Raw genomic sequence first — 27026 nt, forward strand, 5'->3', positions numbered from 1 at the left:
AACAAAGGCTGATGTTTATAGCCAAGAAAACATATCATCAGTGTCACCATTTCACTCCATTCAGGAGAGATTCTTTCCGGTTCTTCCTTCGAGGACTACAATTCATTCAAATCAATTGGCTAAGTGTTAAATGAGTTTTCTCTTTATCAGAAGAAAAACAATGTTGGAGTGATACCTGAAGAATTTTTTTAAAAAAACCAAAAGAGAAAAATCAGTCTATTGGTAAAGGACTGTGTGTTCTTGTACACAAGAGACTCTAACGTAGGAGAGCCAGTTTGGTCTAGTGGTTAAGGTGCTGGGCTAGAAACCAGGAGACTGAGAGTTCTAGTCCAGCCTTAGGCATGAAAGCCGGCTTGGGTGACTTTGGGCCAGTCACTCTCTCTCAGCCCAACTCACCTCACAGGGTTGCTGTTGTGGGGAAAATAGGAGGAGGAAGGAGTATTAGGTATGCTCGCCGCCTTGAGTTATTTATAAAAATAATAAAGGCGGGATGGATAAATAAATAAATAAACAATAGAAAAGTGAACTCAGAAATGAAAAAAATCTGCCTGAAGAGGGTTCAACTAAATTCCTTAATTTTCCCATATCTGCTAATCTCCACTTAGGTTGTACCAACCATTTTCATCAGCTCACATGGCCAAAATGGACACTGGCTGTGTATGTAAGGGCTGAGACTGGTGAGGGGGGACCAGGTTAGAGAACCATCACCTAAGCTGCCTCTGAAGGCCATCAAGACATCAGCCATGAGTTGCAACTCTGAAACAAGTTTAGCCTCTGCCTTCTTTGCACTCAATGGGGAATCAGCTGTTGTGTTTAAGGCTTCCTACTTGTCTGAACTACAATTCCTAATCTAGCTGAGCTGTGTCCGAGAGTGTTCTGCCATGTAAGGCAAGGACAGAAAAGGAGTCTGGAGAGCTGTGATTTACTGCTGAGCCCTGGTATGAAGCCTGACAGTGCAGGCTGAGCTGATGGGAATTATAATTCAGATTCATGGTTTTAGCATTTAACAATAAATAAATAAAGTTGTGTTACAGTGTCAGGGTGACTGCTGAATGCGAAACTGTTGGCACCAAGATACTTTCCAATAAAATAAGCTCTTGTTAACCTGTTTACAGTTAGAAATAATAAGATGAGAAGACAGGGGTGCACAGCTTTCATTTGCTTTGTGAAGCAAGTTGAAGACCACACTACAAAAGTGGATTGGACTTGATATTTTTATTTATTTACTTATTATTTATTAGAAGTATATCTCACCTTTTGTAGAAGAACTCAAGGCAGGATATACAGTATCCCCTGACTCCTGTTTTGCCCCACTTCAACAGCTCTGGGAGAGAGGGACTGGCCCAGAGCTACCCAGTGAGCTTTTGGGCCAGTGCCAGTCCAACACCTTAACCACTATGCCACCTTGGGGCTCTCTCTCTTTTTAACAGATTTTGAGGGAAATAAGTGCTTTAAACATCCGCAAACCTTAAGAAATCCATTTTGCTTCTTAAATCCCCCAATCCTACAAAATGCAAAAAAGAATGACATTTTTGACCCTACCCACTCTGGGAGAGGAACTCTAGGGCTTGAAAATGAATGCTACCCTACTTCATGTGACTCCAAAGGTAGACTTCTTGTACCTGTGTTATAAAATTCAGGCAGCAAAAGCCACTGAAGAGCTTATGGCAACTCACTATCCCCTTCACAGGTAGCCACTTCAATGTCAGCTCCAGTTGGATTGTCCCCTACACTTTAGGGCTATCAGCCACCACATGCTCTCTAGGAAGTTTCCTGGTTATTTACAAGAAGTGTATTATGCATTTGATCGTTGGCATTGCTCATAAACCACTTGGGTATCTTGAAAGGCAAAGTATAAAACTTGCCAAAAAGTCTTACATTCTATTTCAGAAACCAACTTGTGAGGCCACAGATATTAAGCACAGCTTACTGAATTGGTCCGAAATTTGTTGAGGCTTAAAGCTGGAGAAAGGTAAAGGTGTGCTCTGTTCTCATGTTAAGGTAGAAATAGTATTGCACACTCTTGTGAATCCCATTTAGTGGATACCATTATAATAACAAACCATTAGCTTTGATTAAAAACCTGATACCATCAAAACCAGATGATTTCCAGTCCACCAGACGTTTTCTTTTCCCTTATCTTTTCATTATGGCATCACTGACGAGCAACTGACAAGTCTGAACCATTTCTGAAGGAGTCCTACTGTCCTTTAGATACTGTCTTTTATTTGGGAAGGATCACAGCAATGTCAATCATTTGTTTGGGAAAGATATGGAAGCAAGTGACCAAAAGACTCCGTCACTGTAGTGGGCAATCTCTTTTAAGCTTTCATCACACCCAAGGTGCCATTCTGTGTAAACTCTGCCTATCCAGAAGATAACACACTGATTGATGATGGTATATAAAACATTCCACGCATTTTCTGCTTAAATGATGATGACAAAAATAGCAGCAGAAGCGCCTGACTGAAGTCCAGTGAAATATTTATCCTCTGCTTAGCCTTTAGTAGCAGATCTCAATAAATAAAATCCAACGGAATATATCCACATTCATGCCATGATGCTTTCTCTTCTCCTGTTCCTCCTGTTTTGTTTTATTCATGTTGCCTCAGTCTCTTTACTTCTTATTGTCTGTCGCCTTCACTATTGTAAAAAGATTAATTTAGATATTTCTTGGAGAATGGCCTCTCTTTTATTTATATTAGCCTGTAAAGTAGCATGGTCTTTGGGAGCAAACAACAACAACAACAACAATAATAATTCCTTTGTGAAATGTCTGTTATGTTTTAACCAACTATAATATATGCCATCTACTTTCAACAGAACTTAATGGGATATGCATTTAATCTGAGGGATGAACACAACGACTTTCCATCTGCTGCCTAATATGTGAATAGCTGAAAAAGCTAATTTGTTTCACAATTAAATTGTTTACATTAATGCAACAGAATGTGTAAAGTCATGCTGTCTAAAAATATATGACGAAATAAGCTGAAACACAAAACCGCCAATGACCTGAGCTCATTGGCCATCACCTTCGGACCAAGTCATTTTGAATATGAGTGGCCTACAAATATAAGTTGTAAATAAATCACAGAACTCTTTAAATAGCCTCTGGAGCAGTGATGGCGAACCTATAACATGCTTGTCAAAGGTGACACATCACGACATTTTGCGTGACAAGCCAGTGTTCACCAATACCCAACAACTATTCTCCCTGCTACCCAAAATTGGATTCTATTTTTTTAAAATAAATCAATATGTAAAGAATTGTATGTCTCTCTTTTGTTCGGGGTGGGAGATGACACACCAGCAGAGTCACGTTAAGCATTTTCTGAATTTTTGACACTCTGAGTCCAAAAGGTTCACCATCACTGCTCTAGAGTATTGCAGGAGTAGCTTCTGGATGAGTCATGGCTGACTGAAGATATCTCCACAAACAATGGAGATGATGACCATGGTGAAGAAAGAGGGACTGGCAAGTAGACCAGTCCTTCAGAACCTCTCCAGAGGAGAGGATGGGAGGCTGCTTACAAGTGCTCCAAATGGCAGCTCCTTGTGAGGGGATCATAGAACAGTAGTCCTCTGTGGGATTGAGTGCCAGAAGGGAAGGGAGACAACATCTTGCTCTCAGCCACGGCAGAACCTTTAAAAAGGACACTAAGCCAGCTATACTCACTTTCTAAACATTTTAAATTTTAAATAGTGACTTAAGAGTTTAAAAACAATATATATTTGGCAAAAATAAAAAGAAAAGAAAAGATTTTGATTTAAGAAAGTTATAAATGGACTGGAACACCAGAGGCATTTAGAACATTTGTACTTTTGCTGTAAGATTTGAAAAACAAGTGTATAATTAAATAATACACCTGTGGAAAATGACTGAAAGAGAACTAAATCCAAATTAGGAACAGAGATTCTTTGAATGTTGCAAATGGACACTAGAGGGACCAGACCAAAAACCAAGGGGGGGGGGGAGTGCATCTATCCTTTAAATTGAGGTTTTAAAATGGCCAACCCTGGTATAACTTTTGAGTTACTTAAAGAGTTCTTTAAAAAATGGGCTGAGATATTAATAACTAATATCTTAGAAAGCATACAGATTCCAATGGTTAAACCTTTAGAAGATGTTAAGGGAGATTTTAAAAAGCAACTTATACCTGACACATAATGGAACCTGTAAATATGAAATATAATAAAACTGAAAAAATTACTAAAATGGAAATACAAAAGACAAATCAAGAAAAGGACTTGGACAAGGAGCAGTTGCAATAAGAAATCTTGGACAGTGCCTCTTTACTGGATTTACAAAGTAGCTTGGTAAAGGATCTGAAGAATCTTTTGCAATGCCAAAGATTGATGAAGGATCAAATCCTGCGACACCACTGAAATGAATTAAAGGCCAAGATTGTAAAGTGCAAAAGGAAGGAGCATAAAGTTGGACTGTTTGATCAGAGATAAATTATCTGTTTGATATTTCTGGTAGCTTCTAATGGACTTTTTGCTAAACCAGGACTGAAAAGATGAAGATTTCTGGATTGCATGTAGATATGAGCTAGGTTATGGGAAGAAGAGTTTTTTGTTTGTAATTTTAAAAGAGGGTGAAGAGTTGTTATGTTAGCTTGTGCTCGGTGTGATGAAGTTTGAAAGCCACTTCTTTGTTGTCTTTGTTTCTTTTTTCCTTTCCTTTCCTTTTCTCTCTTCTTTTTTCTTTCTTTCTCTTGCACTCTTTAAACTTTTTTCTTACTTGTCTTTAATTTTTCAGTTTAGTTTGTATTTGTTTTTACTATGTCTATTAAAAACTTCAATAAAATTATTGCAAAAAACAAACAAATAAATAAGAGAGCTGCAGGAGTGTTGTTCCTATGTTCGTAGAAATGCAATCTAGAAATGAAAGTCTAACAGGTACAGTAAATGCCTTACTATTTGGAACAGGAAAGCAATATCTTGCAAGACATTTATTGGAAGATTGTAAAAGCTTGCTGTGGACTGCACAGCCTGTCCTTCAACCCCAAGCTATAGTTTTGCCTTCAGATGCAGGAAAGATGGCTACTCTCATGTGTGCAATGAAGCAAGCTCAATTGCCAGTTCAGTCAACTTGAACAAGTTGGTTCAAAGGCCGTTTCAGGGGGCTTGTGCCACAGAGATGGTGCATCATGTTTTGCTGTCTGAGGCAAAGAAGCACACACGCACACACATACACACACACACTTTGCATGCCCCAATTACATGTAAGCCCTCTGAAACTGCCTGTGAACCAGCTTTCAATTTTGCTTTATGTAGTTATCTTCACTGCAAACCAAAGCTGCACATAGATGCATGCACAATCCCTTATTTTTTCCCCATTTTTCTGTTTGCGAGGTTGCTGGGTGGCTTTGAAGTTAGGACACGAGTGACAAGGCTGCCACTTCACTTTGGCCAGCGGGTCTTTTCTGGACCTAGAACTGAAGCTGCATATAGTTCAGGAAGGAGCACAAAACATTTAATGATACTGTATTACTTTTTTGTTTTATTGTTATGGTTGTTGCTGTGGTGAAGTTTATACTGGACCTTGCAAGCCACATTAAGGGAATGGGCAGCATATACATTGTTTAGCATAAATAAGTTGCTAAATAAATAAGAAAAGGAGAGGAAAAGGCAAATTTGTCCTCTATGAGCTGCTCTGATCGCAGCCTGACCAAAGTGCTGATTAAGACTGTCCTGATAGGGATTGAGGGCAAACTGCAATATTTCTTATAAAATACTGATGTGTGCAATCTTGTGCAAAGTGCAATCTTAACAATATGGTTTTCCTCTCATTCTGTTACAGGGCTGCACTGATTTCTCCCTTATTCCAACTTTCTCTTCCCAGATCCACTTAACTCATTAGCCTTGACTTCAGCTCATCCCAGAAAGCCTCCCTCCCATATCTCCTAGCTTCCCACCAGTTGGTTCATGGTAATTCACCTTACCCTTTGGAATAAAGCTCCAAGTTGAGCTGTTGCCTAGCAAGAAGTAGAATGAACCTGTAGCAGAGGGCAATAATTTTCCCGTTCCCACCACTCCTGTTTCCTGAAATTCAGGGTGGAGGGGCTTTGGCATCTTGGCTTTCAGAGACGAAACCTTTCCTATAAAGAGCTTTGAAATAAAGGCAGTTGCTTGGCTTTACATCCTAGAACTAGTACAATCTTTGATTAATTGGATGAATATAAAAGGTCTTTAACATCTGAAAATGTCCTTTTGATGAAAGAGGTAAACAGGCTTATTGCAAAGTCAGTAATTATACAGAGAATCAACTTTTTTCACAATTAAATGCAAAAACTCTTCCCTTGCATTTTTTTAATAGAGGGAGACAGAAGGTGCTTTCAGAGTTTTCATGTAAACCATGCTCATTACCACTGAATTCAAAGATACATTACCGAACATCCCACCCACCATCTACACTTCTAGGTAATAGATTCTTATTAATCACTTTATTGAAATTATATAAAAAGAGCAACCAAGCATATTGAAGGAAGTAAGAATGGTAGCCTGCTCTTTTACCTTCTTTGTGGAGTCTTTTTTTCTCCTGCTCTTATCAATATTGGCATTCTTTATCATCTGGCCAATATAGGATTCATATGTCTGAGAAAGCACAGACAGAGTGTTGCACAGAAGTAGCAGACGAGATTCCAAAGTTACCTCCTCCCTCTGCATGTGTCAGTTGGGAGCTCATTACCATTGTTCTAATATTCCTGTATTGTTTCAGCATTGTGATCTGGCTTTGTGGCTTCCAAAGAGACTTTATGGTGACAACTACATCATGTTCTTTATGGTTGGGTCATTCTGTCAATGGAAACTTTCCCTGAAAGTGCAGCTGTAACTGATGTACAATTGTTTCAGTATAGTTTTGTTGATTCCCTTGCATGGCCGCCTTCTTTGCTTTATCGTAGTTTGAACAGTAGTTCCTAGGCTTGGGTCATAAGACAAAAACCCCAATGATGTTATAACTGAATCATTGTTATGTGAGTCATTAAATAATTTGCTATCTTTTTAAAAGCACTTTTTTTCTGGATGCTTCTTTTGGGTTGGTTGAGGGAGATCCAATGAGGTCAACACACATGGGCTCAAGACAAAATATAAAATCCTGCTGAATCAGGAATCCAGATTCAGTAAGTCAGGCTACTCTGCTAAAACAAAACTCTCCTTTGAACCTTCCTCCTTCTAGTGAGAAAATGTGGAGTTGATGGGAATGTGACATAGCAGGTGGCACAAGAGACAAAGGCTCATCTCTTTTTTTCACATGGTCATTATGGACAAACACGAGAGGAAAGCAGGTGGGAGCAAAGGTTGAAATTACAGCTTTATCTAGATGGATCTTTGCCTCACAAATTCTATTTGTGGAAAAAATATTACATATTACGTATACAGCCCAAGTGGAACTAAGACTGTCTGGAACAGAATGAAGAGGGTAAACCTCATCTAATATCCTGTCCCGTTATCTCCCAAACATGTAAACTATCCCTGTGGTGAAAACCTGAGGGTGGCAAAGGGCTGACAGAAAAACAGATGAGGTTTTCACACACATGCTGTCTCTCATAGGGAGGGGAAGCTGAAATGGGCTAAGAAGCTTGCAGGAAGTTTTGGAGTGTTAGAGATGGACTCAGAGCAGGAGAGGAAAAATAGCTAGTAAACAAAGATGGAATTAAGAAGAAATCAGGTTCCAGGGTGATTTAAGATTACCGAAGAGGAGTTGGCATAGAAATCATTATGCAGAGAGAAGGTCAGCATGGCATGGGATCTGGTGTAGATTTTTAAAGGGAGAAAGTGATCCAAGGTTACCAAAAAAAAGTAGATCAAGGTTGAGCTAGCCACAAGAGATTGCCAGCAATGTTTTAATTGAAACCCTTGATTAATTCTTTGGGGAATTTAGAAATAGCTACACATGTAGCTTTAGTTTAGGATAGGCCTACTATCATGTTAGTAGAAGCAACATTATTGCAGGCAGGGAGGTAGTTGATCTTGGAATGGTAAATCAATTAGACCATAAAGAAATTTACTACATTCCTTTGAAGCCAGAAAAAGATGGGGAAGTTTAAGCTTTGTTTTTTATGCATTAGCAGAATGCCATTTGCTTAGTTTCTATCCTTGACAGGCTATGTATAAACAAGCATTCACAAGAAGGTCTGCGTGTGCAGTGTCTGCCTGATGAATTCTAAGAACTAATCACAAAGTCCTGGTATTTCTAATTGGTTGGGGAAGGAGGAAGTCATATTAATGAAATGTTTTTCCTTCATTCCCAGTTTCTACATTTACTAATCACTTACCTGAATTTTTTTTTCTTCCCAATTTGTTTTTTAGTCTAGCTGTTTCAGATATTGTAACAAATAAGATTGGGAGATTACCTGAGTGTACATACAAGGCCCACCAGGTCTGTCTTCTGATAGCTCAAGGATTTATATGAGCAAAAAGCCACTCAAAAGAATTTATCTCAACTATTGCTATTCAGAGCAGAGTTAATCAAAGACATTGCAATTTAAGGTGGCAAGATTTTTGTGAATTCAGTTTGAACCCTTCAAGACATTTTGAGCTCATTTTATATTCATTGTAATTGCACTAATGAGTAGAATTCATTCGTTATTTGTTCATCTCAACACATTTATTTTTGAACTATAGGTGTTCTGTTTTAAATTAACATCAGCACTGGATGTGAAATAGGAATACTTTGGGTAGATTTATGGAGTTTGGATGAACTTGTGTCCTCAATAGGGGTGTGTGGGTGTGGGTGTACACACACACACACACACACATACACAGACATATACATACACACACACACACACACACAATTTTTTCGTGTGTGTGTGTATATGTGTATAAACACTAGGGAATTCAATGATCATTTGCATCTAAGACTCTTCAGGTAGGAACCTAGTCAGAACAAACACAAGAATCTAGGTGCACTTCTGAGTGTCAGATTTGCAGAGACACACGATAGGTGTCTTGAAGTATCTGAAGGGAGACCAAGTAAAAGGGCAGAAATTTTTCAGAAAATAAGACAAGAAACAGTGGATTTAAATTATAAGTAGGTTTCAGCTGGAGGTCAGGAAAAATGTTCTAACAGTAGTTCAACCGTGGATTAGATTTTCTCAGGAGATGGTAGACTTCTTTTATTGGAGTGTGTAAACAGAGACTGGATGGCCCTTTGTCAGAGATGCAATAGTAAGAGATTTCTGTGCTGGGCAGCAGGTTGGGCTAGATTATCTCTAGGGACCTTTCCATTCTATGTTTTTATGATTCTGAAGCTCTATCAATGGAGAAAAAATATAACATTCTCTCCCCAACCCCTGGACTCCACACATACAAACACCCTGCAGAACCATCACAACGAATGGCACTCATTGGCACTCACTGGAAACTAAAAGTGTCAGTATCACCCGACCAATAAGAAATGCTACTGGACCATGCAATTACCAGCCTAAATTAGTCTGGCTTTTTCCTTGTTCCACTCAGGATTGCAGTGCCGGGTATAAGGCGGAAGCTCAGCTACCAAACTGAAATAAAGAAACCATGTAGTATTACCCACATGAATGCCCCATAGGTTTTAATGAACCATTTGCTTTCCAGGCAACAAACAAATGCACGCATTGGAGGCAGAGGAGGGAGGGAGGGAGGAGCCTCAAAGTAACCATGCTGGTCTTGAGAAGAGTTGCTGTCTCAGCAGTGGTTTCAGAGGGATGCTTCGTAATGTGCTTCACATAGTCCAGAGAGAGAGAGAGGCAGAGAAACAGCCTGTGAACTCCTGGGCTAATGCAGCAGTTTGCATGCTTCTATCACTACAAATCAAATACAGTTATGATGGGCCTTGCTGCCATTTCTGGATGAGAGACACAAAATCCATTCCCAGATGAAGACCACCTGCATCCCATTATAATGTACTATTTCCTGTATTGCCACCAATCTTATATATGTCACACTTCTGAATTAAAAATTCAGGAGCGGCATTCCGGTCACTGTGGCCATGAATGATAAACAGTTCAGTGAAATGAATGCCAAGGCCACCCCCGCCCCCACCAGCAATGTGGCTCCTTAAGCCCCTGTACAACTGCATTGTGTTGCCCAAGAGACTGAAACAAATACCTCTGAATGTGCCTCTGCTCTGGCAAAAGCTTGAACCATCTCTTTGTTTTCATCATGAATATATGGGCCACTGACTACAGTTCTAAAAAACAGTGTTGTATACTTTTGACAGTTATATCGAAGTTATATGCATGACCATGGACACCTTTATATAATCACTTTATGAAGTTATAGCAAATCTGGGGATCTTTTAACATGAATTTTAAGTGCTACCTGGGAGGTTGTCCTTTCTATGCCAATGGCCCCTATTAACTCTATTTATAAACCTGTAATGGTCATAAAGCTCATCTATACAGCCATTTTGCCATGATTTCCTCCTGCTCTGGAGCCAAGAAGAAACCACGTTAGCATAAATAGTGCTGCCCCAATAGCATGCCTGTTAAATGCATCTGGAACAGGCCATGCTGTTCATACAGCTCCTTTGCATGACACTGTAAGGGCAGTGATTGACAGTTTTTCTTGGCTGAAATTTGAATGTCATCAACCGCAGAAGAAGCCACCACCAATTGACATACTGAACATCTACAAGTGGCGCACATATCCATATCATTTTTCCAAACCAATTGATTTGTCAACTGGATGACCACTGGGTGGCAGCAAAGAGTTAGAATTGTTGTCTTTCTTGGCTGCCGCTGTTAGCCCTTCCAGGTAGGCCTGGTCAACAAACAAGGATTTTATGAATGCTACTTTACTGTTGTAGGTATAATAACAGAATCTTGGAAGTCTGTCAGAGTATCCCTCTGTGTCCTCTTATATTAAACAGAGTCAAGGTAGGGTTATTTTGAGTTTCTTTCTCATGCTTCCGCCTTTCCCAGGACTAAGTTGTTGTTTACTTTCTCTTTAAAAGTTCTGGCATTCCTTCATCAAGGTTGTCAGCCATTTAGTAGTCATCTGAATTTCTGCAACCAATATGCAGACACTAGATCAGTATTGTTGAAAAGCTGGAGTTTGTGAAATCCTTATAACAACTGTGTCCCATCACAGCATTAGTATAGCTCTGATCAACCAAAAGGGGTATGTGTGTGTTGCGGGGGGGGGGGGTAGGAATGTGGCTATGTGTTGAAGACATATCTGTACCAGTTTGCATTCTACAATGGAGCGAACTTCTTAAAAGAACATTCAGGGAAGAAAGGAATTGAAGACCCAGGGCTTCCCGGAGAAAAGGGACCCCTGGGAAGGGAATCCTCCATGATACAGGCTAGAGAAGCACAGGAGCTGAATCCTTTCGGTTACATTTCAACTACTGTTGTGAGCTGCCCAGAGTTTCTTAGATGAGATGGGCAGCCATAAAACAAACAAACAAACAATACATGCATTAAGCCATGGAGAGACTAGTCAATTTCAGGCATTGCATACTCTAAGTCCACTGATAAATCAACCCATTTAAAAAAGAAAATAACGAACCTGGCTGTCGAAACACTAAGCCCAAAGGCCAGACTGAAGGGACAACAGATATACCAAACTAATTGTAGTTGAACAAATCACCACCTCAGACTGTATCAACTCTTGCCTCTCCTCTGTGGGCCATCAATTGTCCAGATAGGTCTTCTTCTGTTTTCCCAAGGAAAATGCTGCTTTCATACTGGGAAGTTTGTATCAGCTTCAGCTTCGTTCAAGAGCAGGTGGTCTAGAAGATGGAGCCTCTGTTCTAAGGACGTGTTTTCAGTGAACAATACATGAGGCATATTCAAACCGTGGGAAACAGCCTCTTTGGATAACCCTACACACCAGGCATTTGGAGAATCCCAAGGTTTCTGAAAACCCATTTTTGAAATTGATTTAGGGCCTGCTATTTGATTTTAAGTGCTTAGGCCATTGACTGGTATTTTAACTTTACTGCTCTTGTTCCAGCTGTATGTTGTTGTTGTTGTTGTTGTCCTATTTCATACATGCTTCAATTAATCAATTAATTGTAATTATTGGATATATATCCTGCCCTTCTCTCTTTGCTTGGAGCAGTTGCATTATACAGCAACATTAATACAATTAAAATATAAATAACAGTCAAACATTAAAGTGAAATAAATTAAAATGAGATAAATGAACAGTTCAAATCTTGGTGAAAGAAATGTGCTTTTGCCAACTTCCCAAGTCCTGAGACAGTAGAGACACGGGGAAGGAAGGAAATGCAGAGCAAAAGGAAAACATCTGTGTCTCCTCCTTCCTGCTAAAAGGCAACCCTAAATCTGACCCTTTATTAAGGGGTGAATGTGAAAAGGTGAAAGGTCCCCTGTGCAAGCACTGAGTCATGTCTGACCCTTTGGGGGGATGCTGCTTATTATTATTAAGGGGTAGCCACATGTAAAGTGTGAAGTGCACAGCTGAGGGTAAAGCGGCAGTGTGAAGAGCCCTGTGATGTGGGCACGAGGGTGAAGAAGGTGTGGCATACGAAGGACAGGAGGTGGTTGGAGAACTCTGCTAAGGGCTGGGAGAAGCCCAGAGACTGCCAACAGCAACTGAAGTCTCAGTGGCATGGTTGGATGGGGATGCCTTTGGCTGGAGAGTCTCTGGAGGAGGAGGGCCAGTGGGACAGCTCTCCAGTGGGAGAAGGGCAGAGTCCTTGAGGACCTCAGAAGCTGCCACAGCAACATCTAGAAAAGGGAAGTCCAGAGCACTGGCAAGTCTTAGTCCAGAGTGCTGGCAAGTGTTTCATAAGCCTGAAGAAGAGGCAAAACTTGGAGTGCAGGGACAGCTGGCAGGGACTACTGGGAAGACTAAAGATCCCACACATGGCCTGAAGAAGCAAGGCAGAAGAGCAGCAGACCAGAAATGGAGGCTGCTAACCCACCCCCTCCACCCAGCAACAGAAAGCCAAAGAAAAGCACAGCACCTGCAAGCAATTAACAAGGGCCTTTGTGAGGGCTGGCGGAGGGTGGAGAGGAAGGGAATTCAAAGCACCAGCAGAAGAATACAGAAAAACAAGAATATAGCATAAGTTAAGTCAAGCTAGAGCAATAAATAGAAGTGTAAGTTAAGAATTAGTAATAGATACTGTATAGAACTAAGAAGATGGACAAATAAGACATGAATTTACATGGAGAAGACAGAAAATCAATATGAGAACAACAGGGAAAAATAATACAAACTGTAGTAAAGCGGTCTATTATGCTACAAGCAACCTACTGAAGAAGAACAAGCTTACTGTGGTTCAGTTTCCCAGGAAAAAAGATTGAAGAAGTTTAGAGATCAATACCTGCATTCTGTATTGTACCCAGGAGGCAATCGGTAGTCAAAGGAGGACTTCATAATAGGAATTATATGATCCCTGTACCTGGCACCAGCCTAGCCACCCATCTTACACCAATGGCAATTTTTGGACACTTTTCAAGGGTAACAGTGCAGCACAGGAGTCAAGATGGGTTGCAACCAAGATATGGATGATTGTTGCTATGTCCAGTCAGCTCAGAAAGAGTTGTAGTTGGTACACTACTGTAATTACACAAACAGACTTTCTGGCACAGCCATCATTTCCAAATCAAGTGACATCTGGGATCAAGTGGTCCCACATCTTACCAGTTTGTGCCATTTTTAATTTCTCCTTTGTTCAACTTCCTGGTAAATCATTCCAACTGACATAACTCTGAACATGTTGAGGGTTTTCTACTTTTATAATTTTTTCTGCTATCCCTGCACAATTATGAGATCTTAAAAATTTTGGGGATGAGGTTATGATATTATTAAGAAGGTATAAAACTTAGGTTTACATCTTAGGTAGAGTTTTGTCTCCCTTGGTCTACAGACTGTGGCTGAAGGTGTCAGACCAATGTGTCTTGTCTATGCATCTTCAGTCTTTGACTGTCTGAAAGAAATGCAAGTGTTATCCTGCACTGAACATAAAAGCATAGCCTAATCCTTTTTGGTAATCAGTATAACCCTAATAAAACTGATTTGTATTGTTCCTGTGTGCAGAACTGGATTAATTGATAGTCAACAAAGGTCGATAGCACTCACACCTAAATCCTGAAGTGGGAAGCTCTGCCTGAATGTTTTAGTTGGTGGGTGATTAGCAGAAAAAGAGCTTAAATTAATTTCCTATAGCAGTATGAATATTTCCTCACAGCTCTTGGTATTGTTAGACTGAACTTTTCTATAGTTGTTTTTATATGTACTTGTTGAAAGACTCCCTTCTTCATGAGGTTCATATGTGGTAAACTAGTCACCCATATTACTCTAACATGTTTTCAGGTCTCAGTTGATTTGGGGCTTTGGTAATTATATGGTTCTTTTTATTGTCACTGTATTCATACTTTTTAGATAATACTATATTGGCCTTGTTGTTCTCCAACAGTCTGTCAGGATTGGGGGAGGCAATTAATATTGTCAAACAAATGAATATGAGAGAGAGAGGCTGTCACTAGATATTTAACTGGTTCTTCTATGAAGGACCTCAGCTCATCCCCACAGTTGAAGGACATCAGAAATGCCATTATTATCTGTCTTCATATCAATTCAGTTTCTTTTTTAGAAAAACAAGAAAGGGGCTTTATTAGGATCAGTCCAAATAGTCTCTTTTTCAGTTATTTAAAAAAACAGATTTTGCCGGTGTGAAAAATGACATCATAATTTGACTTTTTAATATGTTTATTTCTCAGATTTTGTGACTTCTTTCTGTTTGTCAAACAGGAAAGCAGTTTAAGCCTTACATGACAGCTCCTGCCTGAGTCTACAGCATAGAGGTGACACTAAGAAACTTGTAAAATTTCAGAAAGATATTGGGTGGGTGGGCAGGTGGGTGAGAGAAATTTGCATTTCCTTCTTCCAAGCTGTATATGGTTTTTTTTTTTTTTAATCATCTCACTATAGTTGTGAAAATGAGATTGTTACAGCTATATCTGTAGGCATGGATCTGTAAACTTCAAAAGGAGAGATGGAGATTTATGTCGAATTAAAAACAGATGAAGCCTCCTCTTTTAATGCTCTCCTCTGTTGACACCTATGTCACATAAAGTGACACAAGGTGGCATAGGACAAGGGTAGATGAAAGATGTGAGGAAAAATAGATGCAGAAACTGAAGCTTATATAGGTAGCTTTTTAAAATGAACTATCATACACCCTCCCTGGTCCCATAATATCCAGCAGCATGTTTTTAATATACAAGGAAGAGAAAGCTTATAAAAATCATTGAACTGTAGAAGAATTCTTCAGCAATTCTTTAATTTCCCTCCCCCAAAGCAGTCATTGGAAAGCCACAACAGTCGCAACACTACACACTTCCTTTCCGTCCATAGTTCCCAATCTGGGAGGAAAAGGATCATTTTTTGAAGGCACATTGGGTGTCCATCCAGATATCTGAACCATTCATAGATAGGAAGGAGGGATAGACAAATAGATTTACATAATTCAGCTGTTTTTGCATTTGTTCAGGGAAGGGGAGAATTATCTTCATGGCATCCGCTACTAGGTTTATGAATTAAATGTCCTGGAGGAAGAAAGTATTTACTCAAAATTTCTTCCCTTATTTTGACAGGCTTCATGGTATTTGTACCTGCTGAAACAGAAATATAATAAGCTTCCTCTCACTACCAGTCCCTTTTTGACAGCTCAGTCTATAACTCCTGACTACAGTGTTCCTCATCTGGGTCCATAAGAAACAGTAAATTGAAACAGTGACAAGTTGAATCCCTCAGGCAGCCAGAAGAGAAGGAACAGGATCTGTTGATGATGTTTAAAAGACATAAGTTTAACAAGTCCTACCATTGGGGCAGATTGCCAGATTCATGATATTTTTGATCACTAGCAATATGATTGTCTTGCCTGAACCTATCACCTGTGGAATCACCTAAAACAATTACTGATAATATCTGCCTTTGCCTGAAAACAAGAATCCTCTGTGTACTTGACTGAAAGCCTTTCTCAACTCTAACTTAGCTAAAAAGGAGAAATGCAAAAATGGAGCTTTCCATGTACTAAGAGATATGTATGATTTTTCTCATACATGTTTGGAGTTTTCCTGTATAAATATTATTCAAAAATTTTTCAAGTTGCCAGTTTCATTCAAATAAAATTACTCAAATTTTCAAGATTAACTGCATGCCGGAAATATCAACATGTTTTCATTTTGTATGTGCATAATTTTCCATTCTCTAGGAAACTTTTTTGCTCTTGTGGTATTTTCATATAGATGGCTCTCTAATTATGACACACTTTTTCAGTGTTATTGGATGAAGTAATGAAAAGGCTGCATTTTCAACTGAAAATATTAGTTTTATTTATTTTGGAGGGAACAGAGACATGTAATCCAATGGGGTTATCAAGCCCCACACAAGCTGGCAAATTCAATGAATGAAGAATTGCCCAGATTTCAGTAAGGCATCTGTAATGCTAGCCTGGGGTGAATACCAACTTTTGGACACTGCAAAAGGAATTCCCCAGCATCATGTATAGAAAGTTGACTTAAGGTGATAACATTGCATAACTCTAAACCTGCACTAAGTTGCCATTTATGAGATAAGGTATCAACTGACTAGGCCTTCCCTCTTGACTGTTTATATCTGCCCTCTCTCCCATTCCTTTCCCAGCCTCATCACTGTCTCTTACAAGGTCAAGCTTCTTTCTCTTCCTCAGCAAGGTCCTTGGGAATTATTTTACATCAAGCATGACTAACCTTTTGATAGTCAGCTATCACAAGTCGCCTGCCTGCCTGCCTGCCTGCCTGCCTGCCTTCTGGTGGGATATAGTAATTTTGGGAAAGATGAGATCCACAATGCATGGACAATGATGCAAAGTGGATAGGATAACATCAAGGATGCAGAGCTGGAAATTTCTAGTGGAGGAGGGAGATTTTTGATTTTTGTGCTTTTGTATTTCCCACAAAAGGGCTCTAAGTCTCGATAAAAGTGAGAAATGAAGCACAATAAGGCATTGAAAATGAAACATTTGGACATCTTTCTGGCAGGGAGATATGCAAAGCAAGAAGAACTGGTATTCAAAACCTGTCAGACCTTCAAGCTAGGCCAAGTCAGGAAGTGGACACCACAAGAAATACTAGAACTCTACTTTATTAATATAGGGTAAAATAACAGATTCTTGAAAGCCTGAAAGTGTTCTGCCTTCTCTCCCTCTTATACCAAAGAGAATCAAGGTGGGGCAATCTTTAGTTTCTTTCTCCCACTTTGTTTTTCCAGACTAAGCTCATGTTGTATCAATGGTTGCCACATATTCTCTCCAAGGTCAACTCTGTACTCCTCTATAAATCCACAACATATCATAGACTAATTAAAAAAAAAAAAGATCCTGTACAAAGTAGTACTGTATTGATTAGCTCATGATGCTTCCTTTTACCAGGAGGCATGTATATAATCCATCTTTAGTGCTCAACTTGACACATTTTGTTCATTTATACAACCTGTCCAGAGAACATTGGCTGGTTTTAAAATTTGCTCTGCTGTTTTGGGCGGAAAGTGAAATGGAAATTGTCTTTTAAAAATAACGCGAAGTGTGTGGATACGAAAAATGGAAAATAAGCCTAGTTGTGATTTTTGTTCTCCAACAGAGTTCTCAGTTCTGAACCCTGTATTTATAGCAGTAACAAGCACAGTGGTTTGACCCAAGGAAGACATTTTCTCCTCCTCCTCCTCCTCCTCCTCCTGATATAACAGCAAGAAAAGGAACTTGACTTACCTCCCAATCAGGAGAAGCTCTCTACGTACTCCCAAGCGTCTCATAGCCATGAGGATTCCCCTGACTGTCATCCCTTCGCAGAAACAAACCACAACTTTGGCCTTTGGCAACCTGTCCCGGAGCTTCTGTAACAGCTTCTCAAAGCTTTTTTCTCCTGCATTGCTGTAGATCTTGTCTGAATGAGCAATACAAAGGCCTTCCTGAGCAGCCAGTTCCTTGAAAGCTTCCATGCCACTCTCTCCATAGTTTCCTAAATAAAAGGGAAACGGGTTGTCATTATTATTTCCAAGGCAGTGGGGCACCAGCAGCACCTGAGAGGCTTCAAAATAACTCAGGATGTGTCAGTTCCACCCATTGCATAAACCTTAGCTGATTAAAACAATTAAGTCCCCCAAATAATTCATTCAATATTGGTTATTTGTGACCTAGGGGAGCACCACTTTCTAGTCTAAATCTTCTTGGCCGGACACTATCAGTTTCCATCTCAGATGGATCACAGAGGCTGAATTGCTTAAATTATTTCACCCACTGTAAGGGCAATGACTGGAAAGCAAGGGAGGAAAACATGAGGAAGAAGGCTCCCTCCCCCACTGCCCAGTTAGCACTGCAGTTACTTTGTCTTTACTTAGTTGGAGACTCTGGAATTTCCAGCACACTTGACAGGAGAGGCTAGCTTTCTGTTGAAAGCAAAGGACCCTGAAAGCAATATTTGGGAGGAAGAGAGAAGAGCAACATGAAGGTTAACCAAAAGCCGGGTTTTCACTTACTCTGGGGCCTTGTTAATTCTGTGGAGACAGAAATCAATGGGCTGCCAGCTATTAGGGCACTAGGAATACCCAGTGCAGTGTGAACAAAGAGCGCCAGGATTCCAAGAGGCACCGTTTGTCTCTTTCTTCACAATTGCTGTTGCAACAGAGCATTATTCAAGATATTGTTCCACCTGGTTTGAAACTTGCAAGTTGCTCAGCTGTGCTTTTCAGCTTTGTTTGGCAATCCTTCAGGCACCTTCAGAAGCCTTTGTTTTGGGAAATTGCCTCTCCTTGGTTTCTTTTGGTGTGAAATTAATCAGAGCAAAAGCAATTCTTACACTTTCTGTAGGGCTTTACAGAATGGGTGATGTCATTTTGGCATTGAGTTATAAATAAAACACAAAAGCAACAGTATAGTTAATGAGATTTTCTTCCTCTTTTTTTCCCAAGCATGGGCTCACTGTATGCTTGTCGGTCACTTAAGAGTACAAAGGGGAAGAAAGTGATACCACATGGAAAGTATCCTCCCCTGAAATACCCAGAACCTTTGTCAGAAGAGTTTTAGCACTCCTAGCTGTAGTAACATGATTCCTCATGTTTCTATACATGCACACAGCTTAGGGGAGGCACCTGTTTCCCTTCTCCCCGCTACTTACCTATCAACGTTCATTCAAGCACTGTGCCTGCAGCTAACAGACAGACTGAGACAGAGCAACAAGCCCCAATTTTCACCCTGCAAAATTCACAACTGAGGATCTGAACCCGGGTCTCCCAGAATAAAGCTGACCCAGTAGCTCAGGCTGCCCAGCCCATGACCTCAGTGAGATATGTACCCCGAAATTCATGTTTAAGGCCCTTGCTGTTTCCAGCAACCATTCCACTGGATTCTGTGGCAAACTGAGGAGGAGATGGTTTGATTTCCAAATGATTTCAGAATAATCAGAACAATACAGAATAGTGCATCATCCTTATCACAACTTAATAGCAGTACCTTCTTAAAAGCCTTCAAGTCCTCCCACACATATCTGGTAATCCAGGCCCTACTCCCCTACACACTCCCACAGGGAGGATATGCTCCGGTCTCCTTCTTTCAAATCTTACCATCTTATGAGACCTAGGAAGCATACCTTTTCTGTGCTTGCCCTTGTTTTCTGGAACGATCCACCCCAATATAGGACAGGTCCCCAACTCTTCTCTCCTTTCACAAAGCCGTTAAGACCTGGCTCTGACCTGGCTCTTCCCCCAGGCATTAGGGGCCAGCTGATGGTTGTCTCGTTATCTGCTTGGTTGCCATTTTATATTTTGCATTTATAAGTTGTGTTTGCCTGTTGTTATATTGTGGGGGGTCTTTTTCTTATTTTTCTTATTTATTGTTTGCTTTTTATGCTTACTAGATCTAGAGTCACATTGTTTGAGTTGGGTGGCCTTATAAATTTTAAAAATAAATAAATGATACTATTACATTATCACCCCATATACTCTAACCCTTCACTTCTATTGGTACTCTAACCCTTGGCCACCCAACCCTGCCTCTTTTTCTTAAAAAAATTATGTCTCTCCTGGCTACTATGCACTCCTCTAGCCACTAATGCCACACTGGCCAATACAAAACTATACAAAAAGCAAATTAGGAACAGCTACACTGCTGGATTCTACTTCTAAAGTGGAATATAAGAAAGAGGGCTGCAACTGAACTTCAGAAGTATATCTAATCATTCAAAACCTGAACCAGTAGAATATACAGAATGCCTCTAAGGACAACAGAGAGGCACCAGCTTTTCCCAATAATAATAATAATAATAATAATAATAATAATAATAATAATAATAATAATAATAATATTTATATGCTGCCTGACTCCCAGTGGCTCTGGGAAGGTGTAGGCGAAATACCTTCAGGGTTAGGGTTAGATTGGTACCAAGACTATTTTTTCAGTCAGCTGCATCATCTGGCCTTTGTTCTTAACTCTCTCTTCTTTGCTCTACTACTTAAGTAGCCCGACCCAGTCAGGAGCACTGGTCCTTCCAAGAAGAGGAATTCTGGCACTTCCACTCCAAAAACTCTAAACAAAGGTAGCTACTCCACCATTCTGTGCCCATAATCCAATAACTTTTCCCCATCCAACTAAATGGGTCTTTAAAAGTGGAGAATCCCTTGTGCTAAAACTGACTCCTTGAGATTTCAGGAGTATAACTGTATTGTTTCCTTAGCAACAGTAACGAGTTGTTTCCCAGTGCCAGCACTTTATCCACTTCCTTAGAATAAACAAGGGAAAACAAACCCCAAATAACATCACAGTATGTCATCCAGTCTTTTTCTTAGATTCTACCCAAAGAGAGTCAAGACTTAAGTGAATTGGGGTGATATTATTGGCAAACTGTTGTCCCACTGCTTCACAGCAGCCTGGGGAAAATTTGTCTAGTTTTCAAAAAAGAGTGGATTGCTGTAAACAAGGCCCCTTTCCACCTCCATCAAAATGTTCTTGTCATCTCTCTCTACTCCTGCAAATCCTTCCAAGCCCCCTTCACCCTCTCCTCCACAGCTGACAACCCGCACCAAATAATGATGCCTATACCCAACCCACTGCCCCCTCGTCCATCCCGCACTTGCTTCTCAACTAGCCAAGGAGCACTGGTAGACTGGCAAAGGAACTTCAACCAGCCCAACGTACATTTACTTTCTGCACACTTCTTCCACTTCTTGCCTACTTTTTGCCATTCTTCCTTCCAATCTGGTAACCCACTCCCACCGCCCATTCCTGCTCAAACCAACCTAGGGTGGATTAATTCCCCCCTCCCCCAGTTTTCTCACTCCAGGTGGGGCCAACAAACTCAGTCCACCTCTCACCCAGTTCTCTCAATATGATGAGTGGTGCCCCTCCAACAGAGGAAATCCCTGATAGTCTACTTGTAGCCCCAGGCCTTAGCAGTCACCTGGTCTTCCCAGCAGGACCAGTGACTGCTGCTGGAACATGTAATCCCATGTTGTTTTGGCCACTTTCATCAACTGCTAGTAGCCCAGGCCCAGTAGTTCAACCTTCTCAGGCAGTTCCTGGCTACCTAATCTGCCCACCTCTGCACAGTCTCCACCTTGAGCAAGCACAACCAGCACTGACTTAACTAATGGAAATCCAGCACCTTCCATTTCTGTGTCTCCCTCTGCTGACCCTTCTTCCAGTGGGTTAGCTTGTTGCCTTACTTTTTGTTACTTATGGTATCATGTTACTGTCCTGGATGGTGGTGCATCCTTTTCTGTCTCTTCTTGCTCAGCTTTACATTATCCTTCTTTTCCTCCACTAATCCAAATCCCATTCCATCCAACTCAGTGACTTCTCTGATACTTCTGAGTCTTTCGGTTACCTCTGCCAGTTCTCCTCTGCCCTTCTTCAATGTTCATTCACTTTATTCTGCTTGTTCTCCTTCAATAGTAAGGTGCCACCAGGCCTTCCAACCACTCTGAATGTCAATGGCTCGTTACAGTATATGGCTCAGTGAATTCAATCCTCCCCCACTTTTCCCAGTGGTCTTCATTTTTGCAGCCCTCCCTTCCTGAAACCACCAAATCTCACCCCTTTCCTACCAACTTAAGAGACAACATCTTTCAGATGCCATCACAAAGAACTACCAAAACACAAACCAACCAACAAACCAGTTCCAGGTCTGCCAGGTTTTTGGAGATCAGCCAAAACAAGCTAGGTGTGGCCATACAGTTGGCCCTAAATGAATCTTAATTCTGATTGTAGAATAAATTACTGTCTGTGGACATTGTCTAATGGCCATTGGTGTGGCCATAACAACAGAATAAAGAAGCACAGATAAATATATGTGGTCTGTCTCTTGATTGATCATACGGTCTAGTGTGTATGGGATCTAACATGGCATAAGCACCAAAATGGCAGTGAGCCCCAGGGAACCTATGCCTCCAGCTTTTTGGCTTTTGCACCTACAGTGACCTGCTGATAGTAAGTACCACACAGTGATGCTGTTGAACAAATGTAGATTTCCAGTGCTTGGTTTGCTAGGAAAAAGGCATTTATTTTTGCCCAGCAACTAAAGCAGGGATTGGATTGGTTTGCCAAACTGTGTTTGAATGTTATTCATACAAATCCATATGAGCACCATCTAGTGGGCAAAATATAACCATTAGGCAGAGTTTATTAATGCTACAAGAGAAATACTTATAAAGTAAAAGATTTATATGACCTGAAGAGAAATCAGAGTATATTATTAGAGTATTATGGTTGGTCACACAGTCAGCCAGATGTTTAGACTGGATTTGGCATTTTTATCCACCTAGCAAGTCGTTCCCAAGGACCTAGGATGATGATAATGATATTATTATTATTATTATTATTATTATTATTATTATTATTATTATTTTCCCACCTTTTTTATTTATATTTGGTCAGCTGAAGGTGGCAAACACACCTAATAATCCTGCTGCCTATTTTCCCTGCAACAACAACCCTGAGAAGTGGGTTGGGCTAAGAGAGAGAGTGACTGGCACAAAGGAACAGTATAGGTATGGGCCATCAGGATTGTTTTAAATGTTAATTTCACTGCATCCTGATCTGCAGTGTGGGGCACTTTGCTTTTTGCGATGATTGTTCTGAGGTAAGATCTTTGGGCTCTTGGCTTTAATTACTCTTGTCTTTAGGATTTCAAGCCCCTTTAACCAGTGTTGTTCTATGTCATTTTCTTTAATGCATTAGGTACAAATTAAAGCTTCCCTGCCTTATATGGCAATTGTAAAGATATATTCATTAATGTATCTGGTAAGGTGAGATGATCTGATACTATGGTAGCAGGTCCCCTTATAGAGGACCACACTGAACATCATATTAAGATAGCAACTCCTAAGCAAGAATTGAAGATATTTGGCACTTGAGGTTTGATGAGCAGCATTCCTCCAAGTCCTTTATGTTTCAACAATGGAAGTTCCTGCTGAAAACCTTTGGGATTGTAGTTAGAGAGTGAAGCTACAAGTCCAGCGAAGATGCTCATGTACCAAACAACAAATAAAGGAACTCCTGGATAGTTCTCTAATTTTGGCTCCGAAAAATTATTTGGCCTGTTATTGTCCTTAAAGAGCTACCATTGTTGCTGCTTTATTGGCAATGCAATATGCCATAGTACTACAATACTGCATGAACCTTGAATCACTCAATGGTCCTGTTCTACAAACTGTTTAACTGAGTCAGTGAAGTGTTAGGGTGTCACAGAAATATCAAAAGAGAATAAATTGACCCAGTCCATTGACATGAGTTGCAAAACTCTGGGCATTCTTTAGATGGCAGCAAGGAGAAGCTTTTGCATCTCTACCCTGCAGTCTATTAATCATTGGATTTTTGAAACCCAGGTCTGGTAGCCACACTCAAGGGATTAGATATAGCTCTAAACCTACCCAGACTTGAAAGGCTAAACTAATTTTGCCAATCAGTCTTATCATGGGAACTGCTGACCATGGAGTTAACCTATCCTGAGATTAAGACTAAATCTCATAAAAGCCTTGTGAAAGGCATCTTTCTAGATACTCTATGACAACCTTGTTCCATCTCCATGACTAACTGGGGGAGTGAACTGAAGCAGAAATGGGTGGTAGATATCAACATATTTTTTCTCCCTAATTTGGGAGAAAAAACAAACAAAAATAGGGTAGGAAATGACAGCCTTCTCAAAGGAGACTAAGAGCATTATAAAAAGTGTGGCAACGCAGGGACAATCATCTCCAATCATGTGCAAGTGTATAGGCTTCTGTCAGAAGCCTCAATGACATCACCTGCTATTATTTGTGGACAGATGCCACAAATATTGTAATTCGCATCAGTCACATCGTGGCATGATGCAAATGACATAAAGTATATATTTTACATCATTTGCACAGTAAGATCATAACACATGATATCACTTGCTCCCTTTTATTCCCCCTCACCTTGGAGTCACATGTGCAGTAGCAGTTTGTGAGTTTATGGACAGGAATAAAGGATGACTGGTGCCTTGGACTTCATGAAGAAATGACCATAGCACTGCAGCCTCTCTTTTTTCAGATCACCCCATGAGCCTATAAAAATGTATGGCTGTTTAAGAAATCAGTCATTAAAGTCAAGCTGATTCTTAAAACAGCTGTACTTTTTTCCAGGTTGCACAAAAGCCTGAAAAGAGGGGCTGCTTCAATAAAGAATAGATAGATGCTTGTCCAAAATCAAAATAACTTGTTCCAAATAATATGCAAGGCATCCACAGCCCTTGGCTTCCAGATCTGGGCTGCAAACATCCAGATGGCTGATAAATCACCTAGTTCTTTGCTGGAGTTTTTCTGTCCAGATCTAATACCCACTTTACAAAATCAGGCTGAATTAAAATACTAAAACATCTGATGCAACAAATAGATTGTACTACTTTAATATGCAGGTAAATGAATGTACAGAAAGCATACCAGATCAAAACCTACCAAGTTTGGGATGAGTAGCAGTGAGTGAGACTTGGAATCTCTGCCTGATGTTCCACCCCAATTCAGGCAGAGAAACAGACCCATCATACTACTCCTTTTTGGGTTAAGAAATATACTACTCCAATCAGGAAAGACCTTGAGTGGCTTACATACCCCCTCCACAGTATGAAAATTAAAATTAAAAACAGTAATTCATAGGAACTCAAATTACAAAACAAAAATATATAATAAACAATTACAATAAACCTTTACTCCAGAGGACTTGACCAAACTCAAAACATGTTCTCAAACTAAGGAGGATACTCACCCAGAGTAAAGCCTCTACCCAAACTCTATGGAATAGCCAAGTTTTAATGGCTTTCTGAGACAACAGTTTAAGATCCAATCTAATCTTGGGGGGAATGATGTTCCAATATAGGGCACCACAACTGGCTCATCTGCAATCCCTGAAGATTACATTCTCTAAGAGGAGGGAGCCAGAGACAGTTTACTGTCCCAAATCTTATTGGATCAGCAGAAGCCACTGGGGATAGGCAGTCCCAAGGATATCCAGGTTCTTAGACCATGTAGGTTATGAGCTATGAAAACATTAAGGGAAGACTGTACTGACTCTACTCAGTAGTCATTATTCTCATTTATACTTGGGCTTGTGAATGGCCCAATTTATGTACTCTCTCATTTCATTCACACCCAACTATTCATACGGTCTAACAGAATAGTTCCCGCCCCTTTCTGGGTTGCATTTATTTAGAACAGTGCTTCTCAAACTTGGGTAAATTACCCCAAACTGGGTAAAAGTGGTTTTTCTTTGGGTAACGACACATGAACCCATTACCCAATCACAACAGGGACATTTAAATTGACTTTAAAAAAAGTTTTACCTACATTGGGTAAAAAGGACTTTCTGATAATCAGCTTTGGGTAATGAAGGAAAAAGTTTGGGAAGCACTGATTTAGAATGTTGTGCAGTATTCCTCCAGACACAATCATGATTTATCACCATTTACTGAAGTGTATCATGCAACTATCGCTGGATGACAAACTCAGATCAAACTTTCTGACATTAATTCATTCAGAATTAAACCCACACTCCCTCACGTCCCCATAGATTCCACTCCAAAAGATTAGATCACCTTCATTCAGATCTATTATACTCCCCTTCTTTCTTTAGTTTCACAGACACTCATTTCATTTCATTTCATTCTCTTTACCCTTCTTATATTCCAGGTCACCATATTCCATATGAGATGGTCATCCCCCAGACAGGCCCATAGTTATTGACCTCTACCATCCATCACGGTGTTGATCCATTGAGGTTTTCACACTATGCTCTTTAACAATGTAAAGGAGAAGTAAACTAGTCATGTCTGTGCCACCTGCAACATCCCATTCCAATGGTAATGACAACACTTGTCATTACTGAGAGAGGATATAAAGAATGGTCTTAGCCTTATAAACAAGTCCTATAACTGCACAGCCACAAGATCTCTGCTTTAGAGAAGGCCAGAAACTCTCTGTTCAGAATATTGGTTATTTTGTCCTACCCTTGCTTCTGATTGGCTATAGAAAATATCACAAAATCCAGAGAAAAGTTAGATAGGAATAAGGATATTGGTTCCATAAATGAAATGATACAGCCTCAGAATGATTTATGATAGGAAAATCAAGAGGGGTTGTGAAGAGCTTCAAAAGGATCTCTCCAAATTGGGTAGATAGATTGCTTTCAAACCTTCCCATCACATTTGCGGTTCAATTTAAGCACCTTCAGAATGATGCACATTGAAGAAAGCAATTCAAATTATCTCTATCAATAGGTTGTGAACAAGCAGTGGCTGACCAACAAAGGGATTGGACTGCTTAATAAAAATGTCAACTCACTGTGTGTCTGCTGTAAAACAAGCCAGTTCCATGCTGTAAATAATTAGGGCAGGAGACTGAAAATAAAGCTGCTGCCAGTATAGTAATGCTCTTGTATAAATCTGTGATGTAATTGTGTACAGCTCTCATCACTGTATCTAAGAAAGTATATTATAGAGCTGAAAAAAGGACAAAGGAAAACAACATCATTTGGAGCTTTTTTTTAGCTAATAAAGAAGAAAGAGAAAATG

At 40.1% G+C, this 27026-nt stretch overlaps 1 protein-coding gene across 4 annotated transcripts in view; it reads right to left on the reverse strand.

Moving 5' to 3' along the window:
• The window catches only part of GRM1 (glutamate metabotropic receptor 1), a 180490-nt gene that overhangs the window by 110941 nt on the left and 42523 nt on the right, over nucleotides 1-27026 (reverse strand). For all 4 annotated transcript variants that reach the window (XM_063308947.1, XM_063308956.1, XM_063308974.1 and 1 more), the window contains exon 2: nucleotides 17720-17969. In XM_063308947.1, coding sequence (XP_063165017.1) covers nucleotides 17720-17969 — 250 coding nt within the window. The remainder of the gene's footprint in view (nucleotides 1-17719; nucleotides 17970-27026) is intronic.

Source organism: Candoia aspera, chromosome 1, assembly GCF_035149785.1.
Source record: "Candoia aspera isolate rCanAsp1 chromosome 1, rCanAsp1.hap2, whole genome shotgun sequence".
Taxonomy (NCBI): Eukaryota; Metazoa; Chordata; class Lepidosauria; order Squamata; family Boidae; genus Candoia; species Candoia aspera.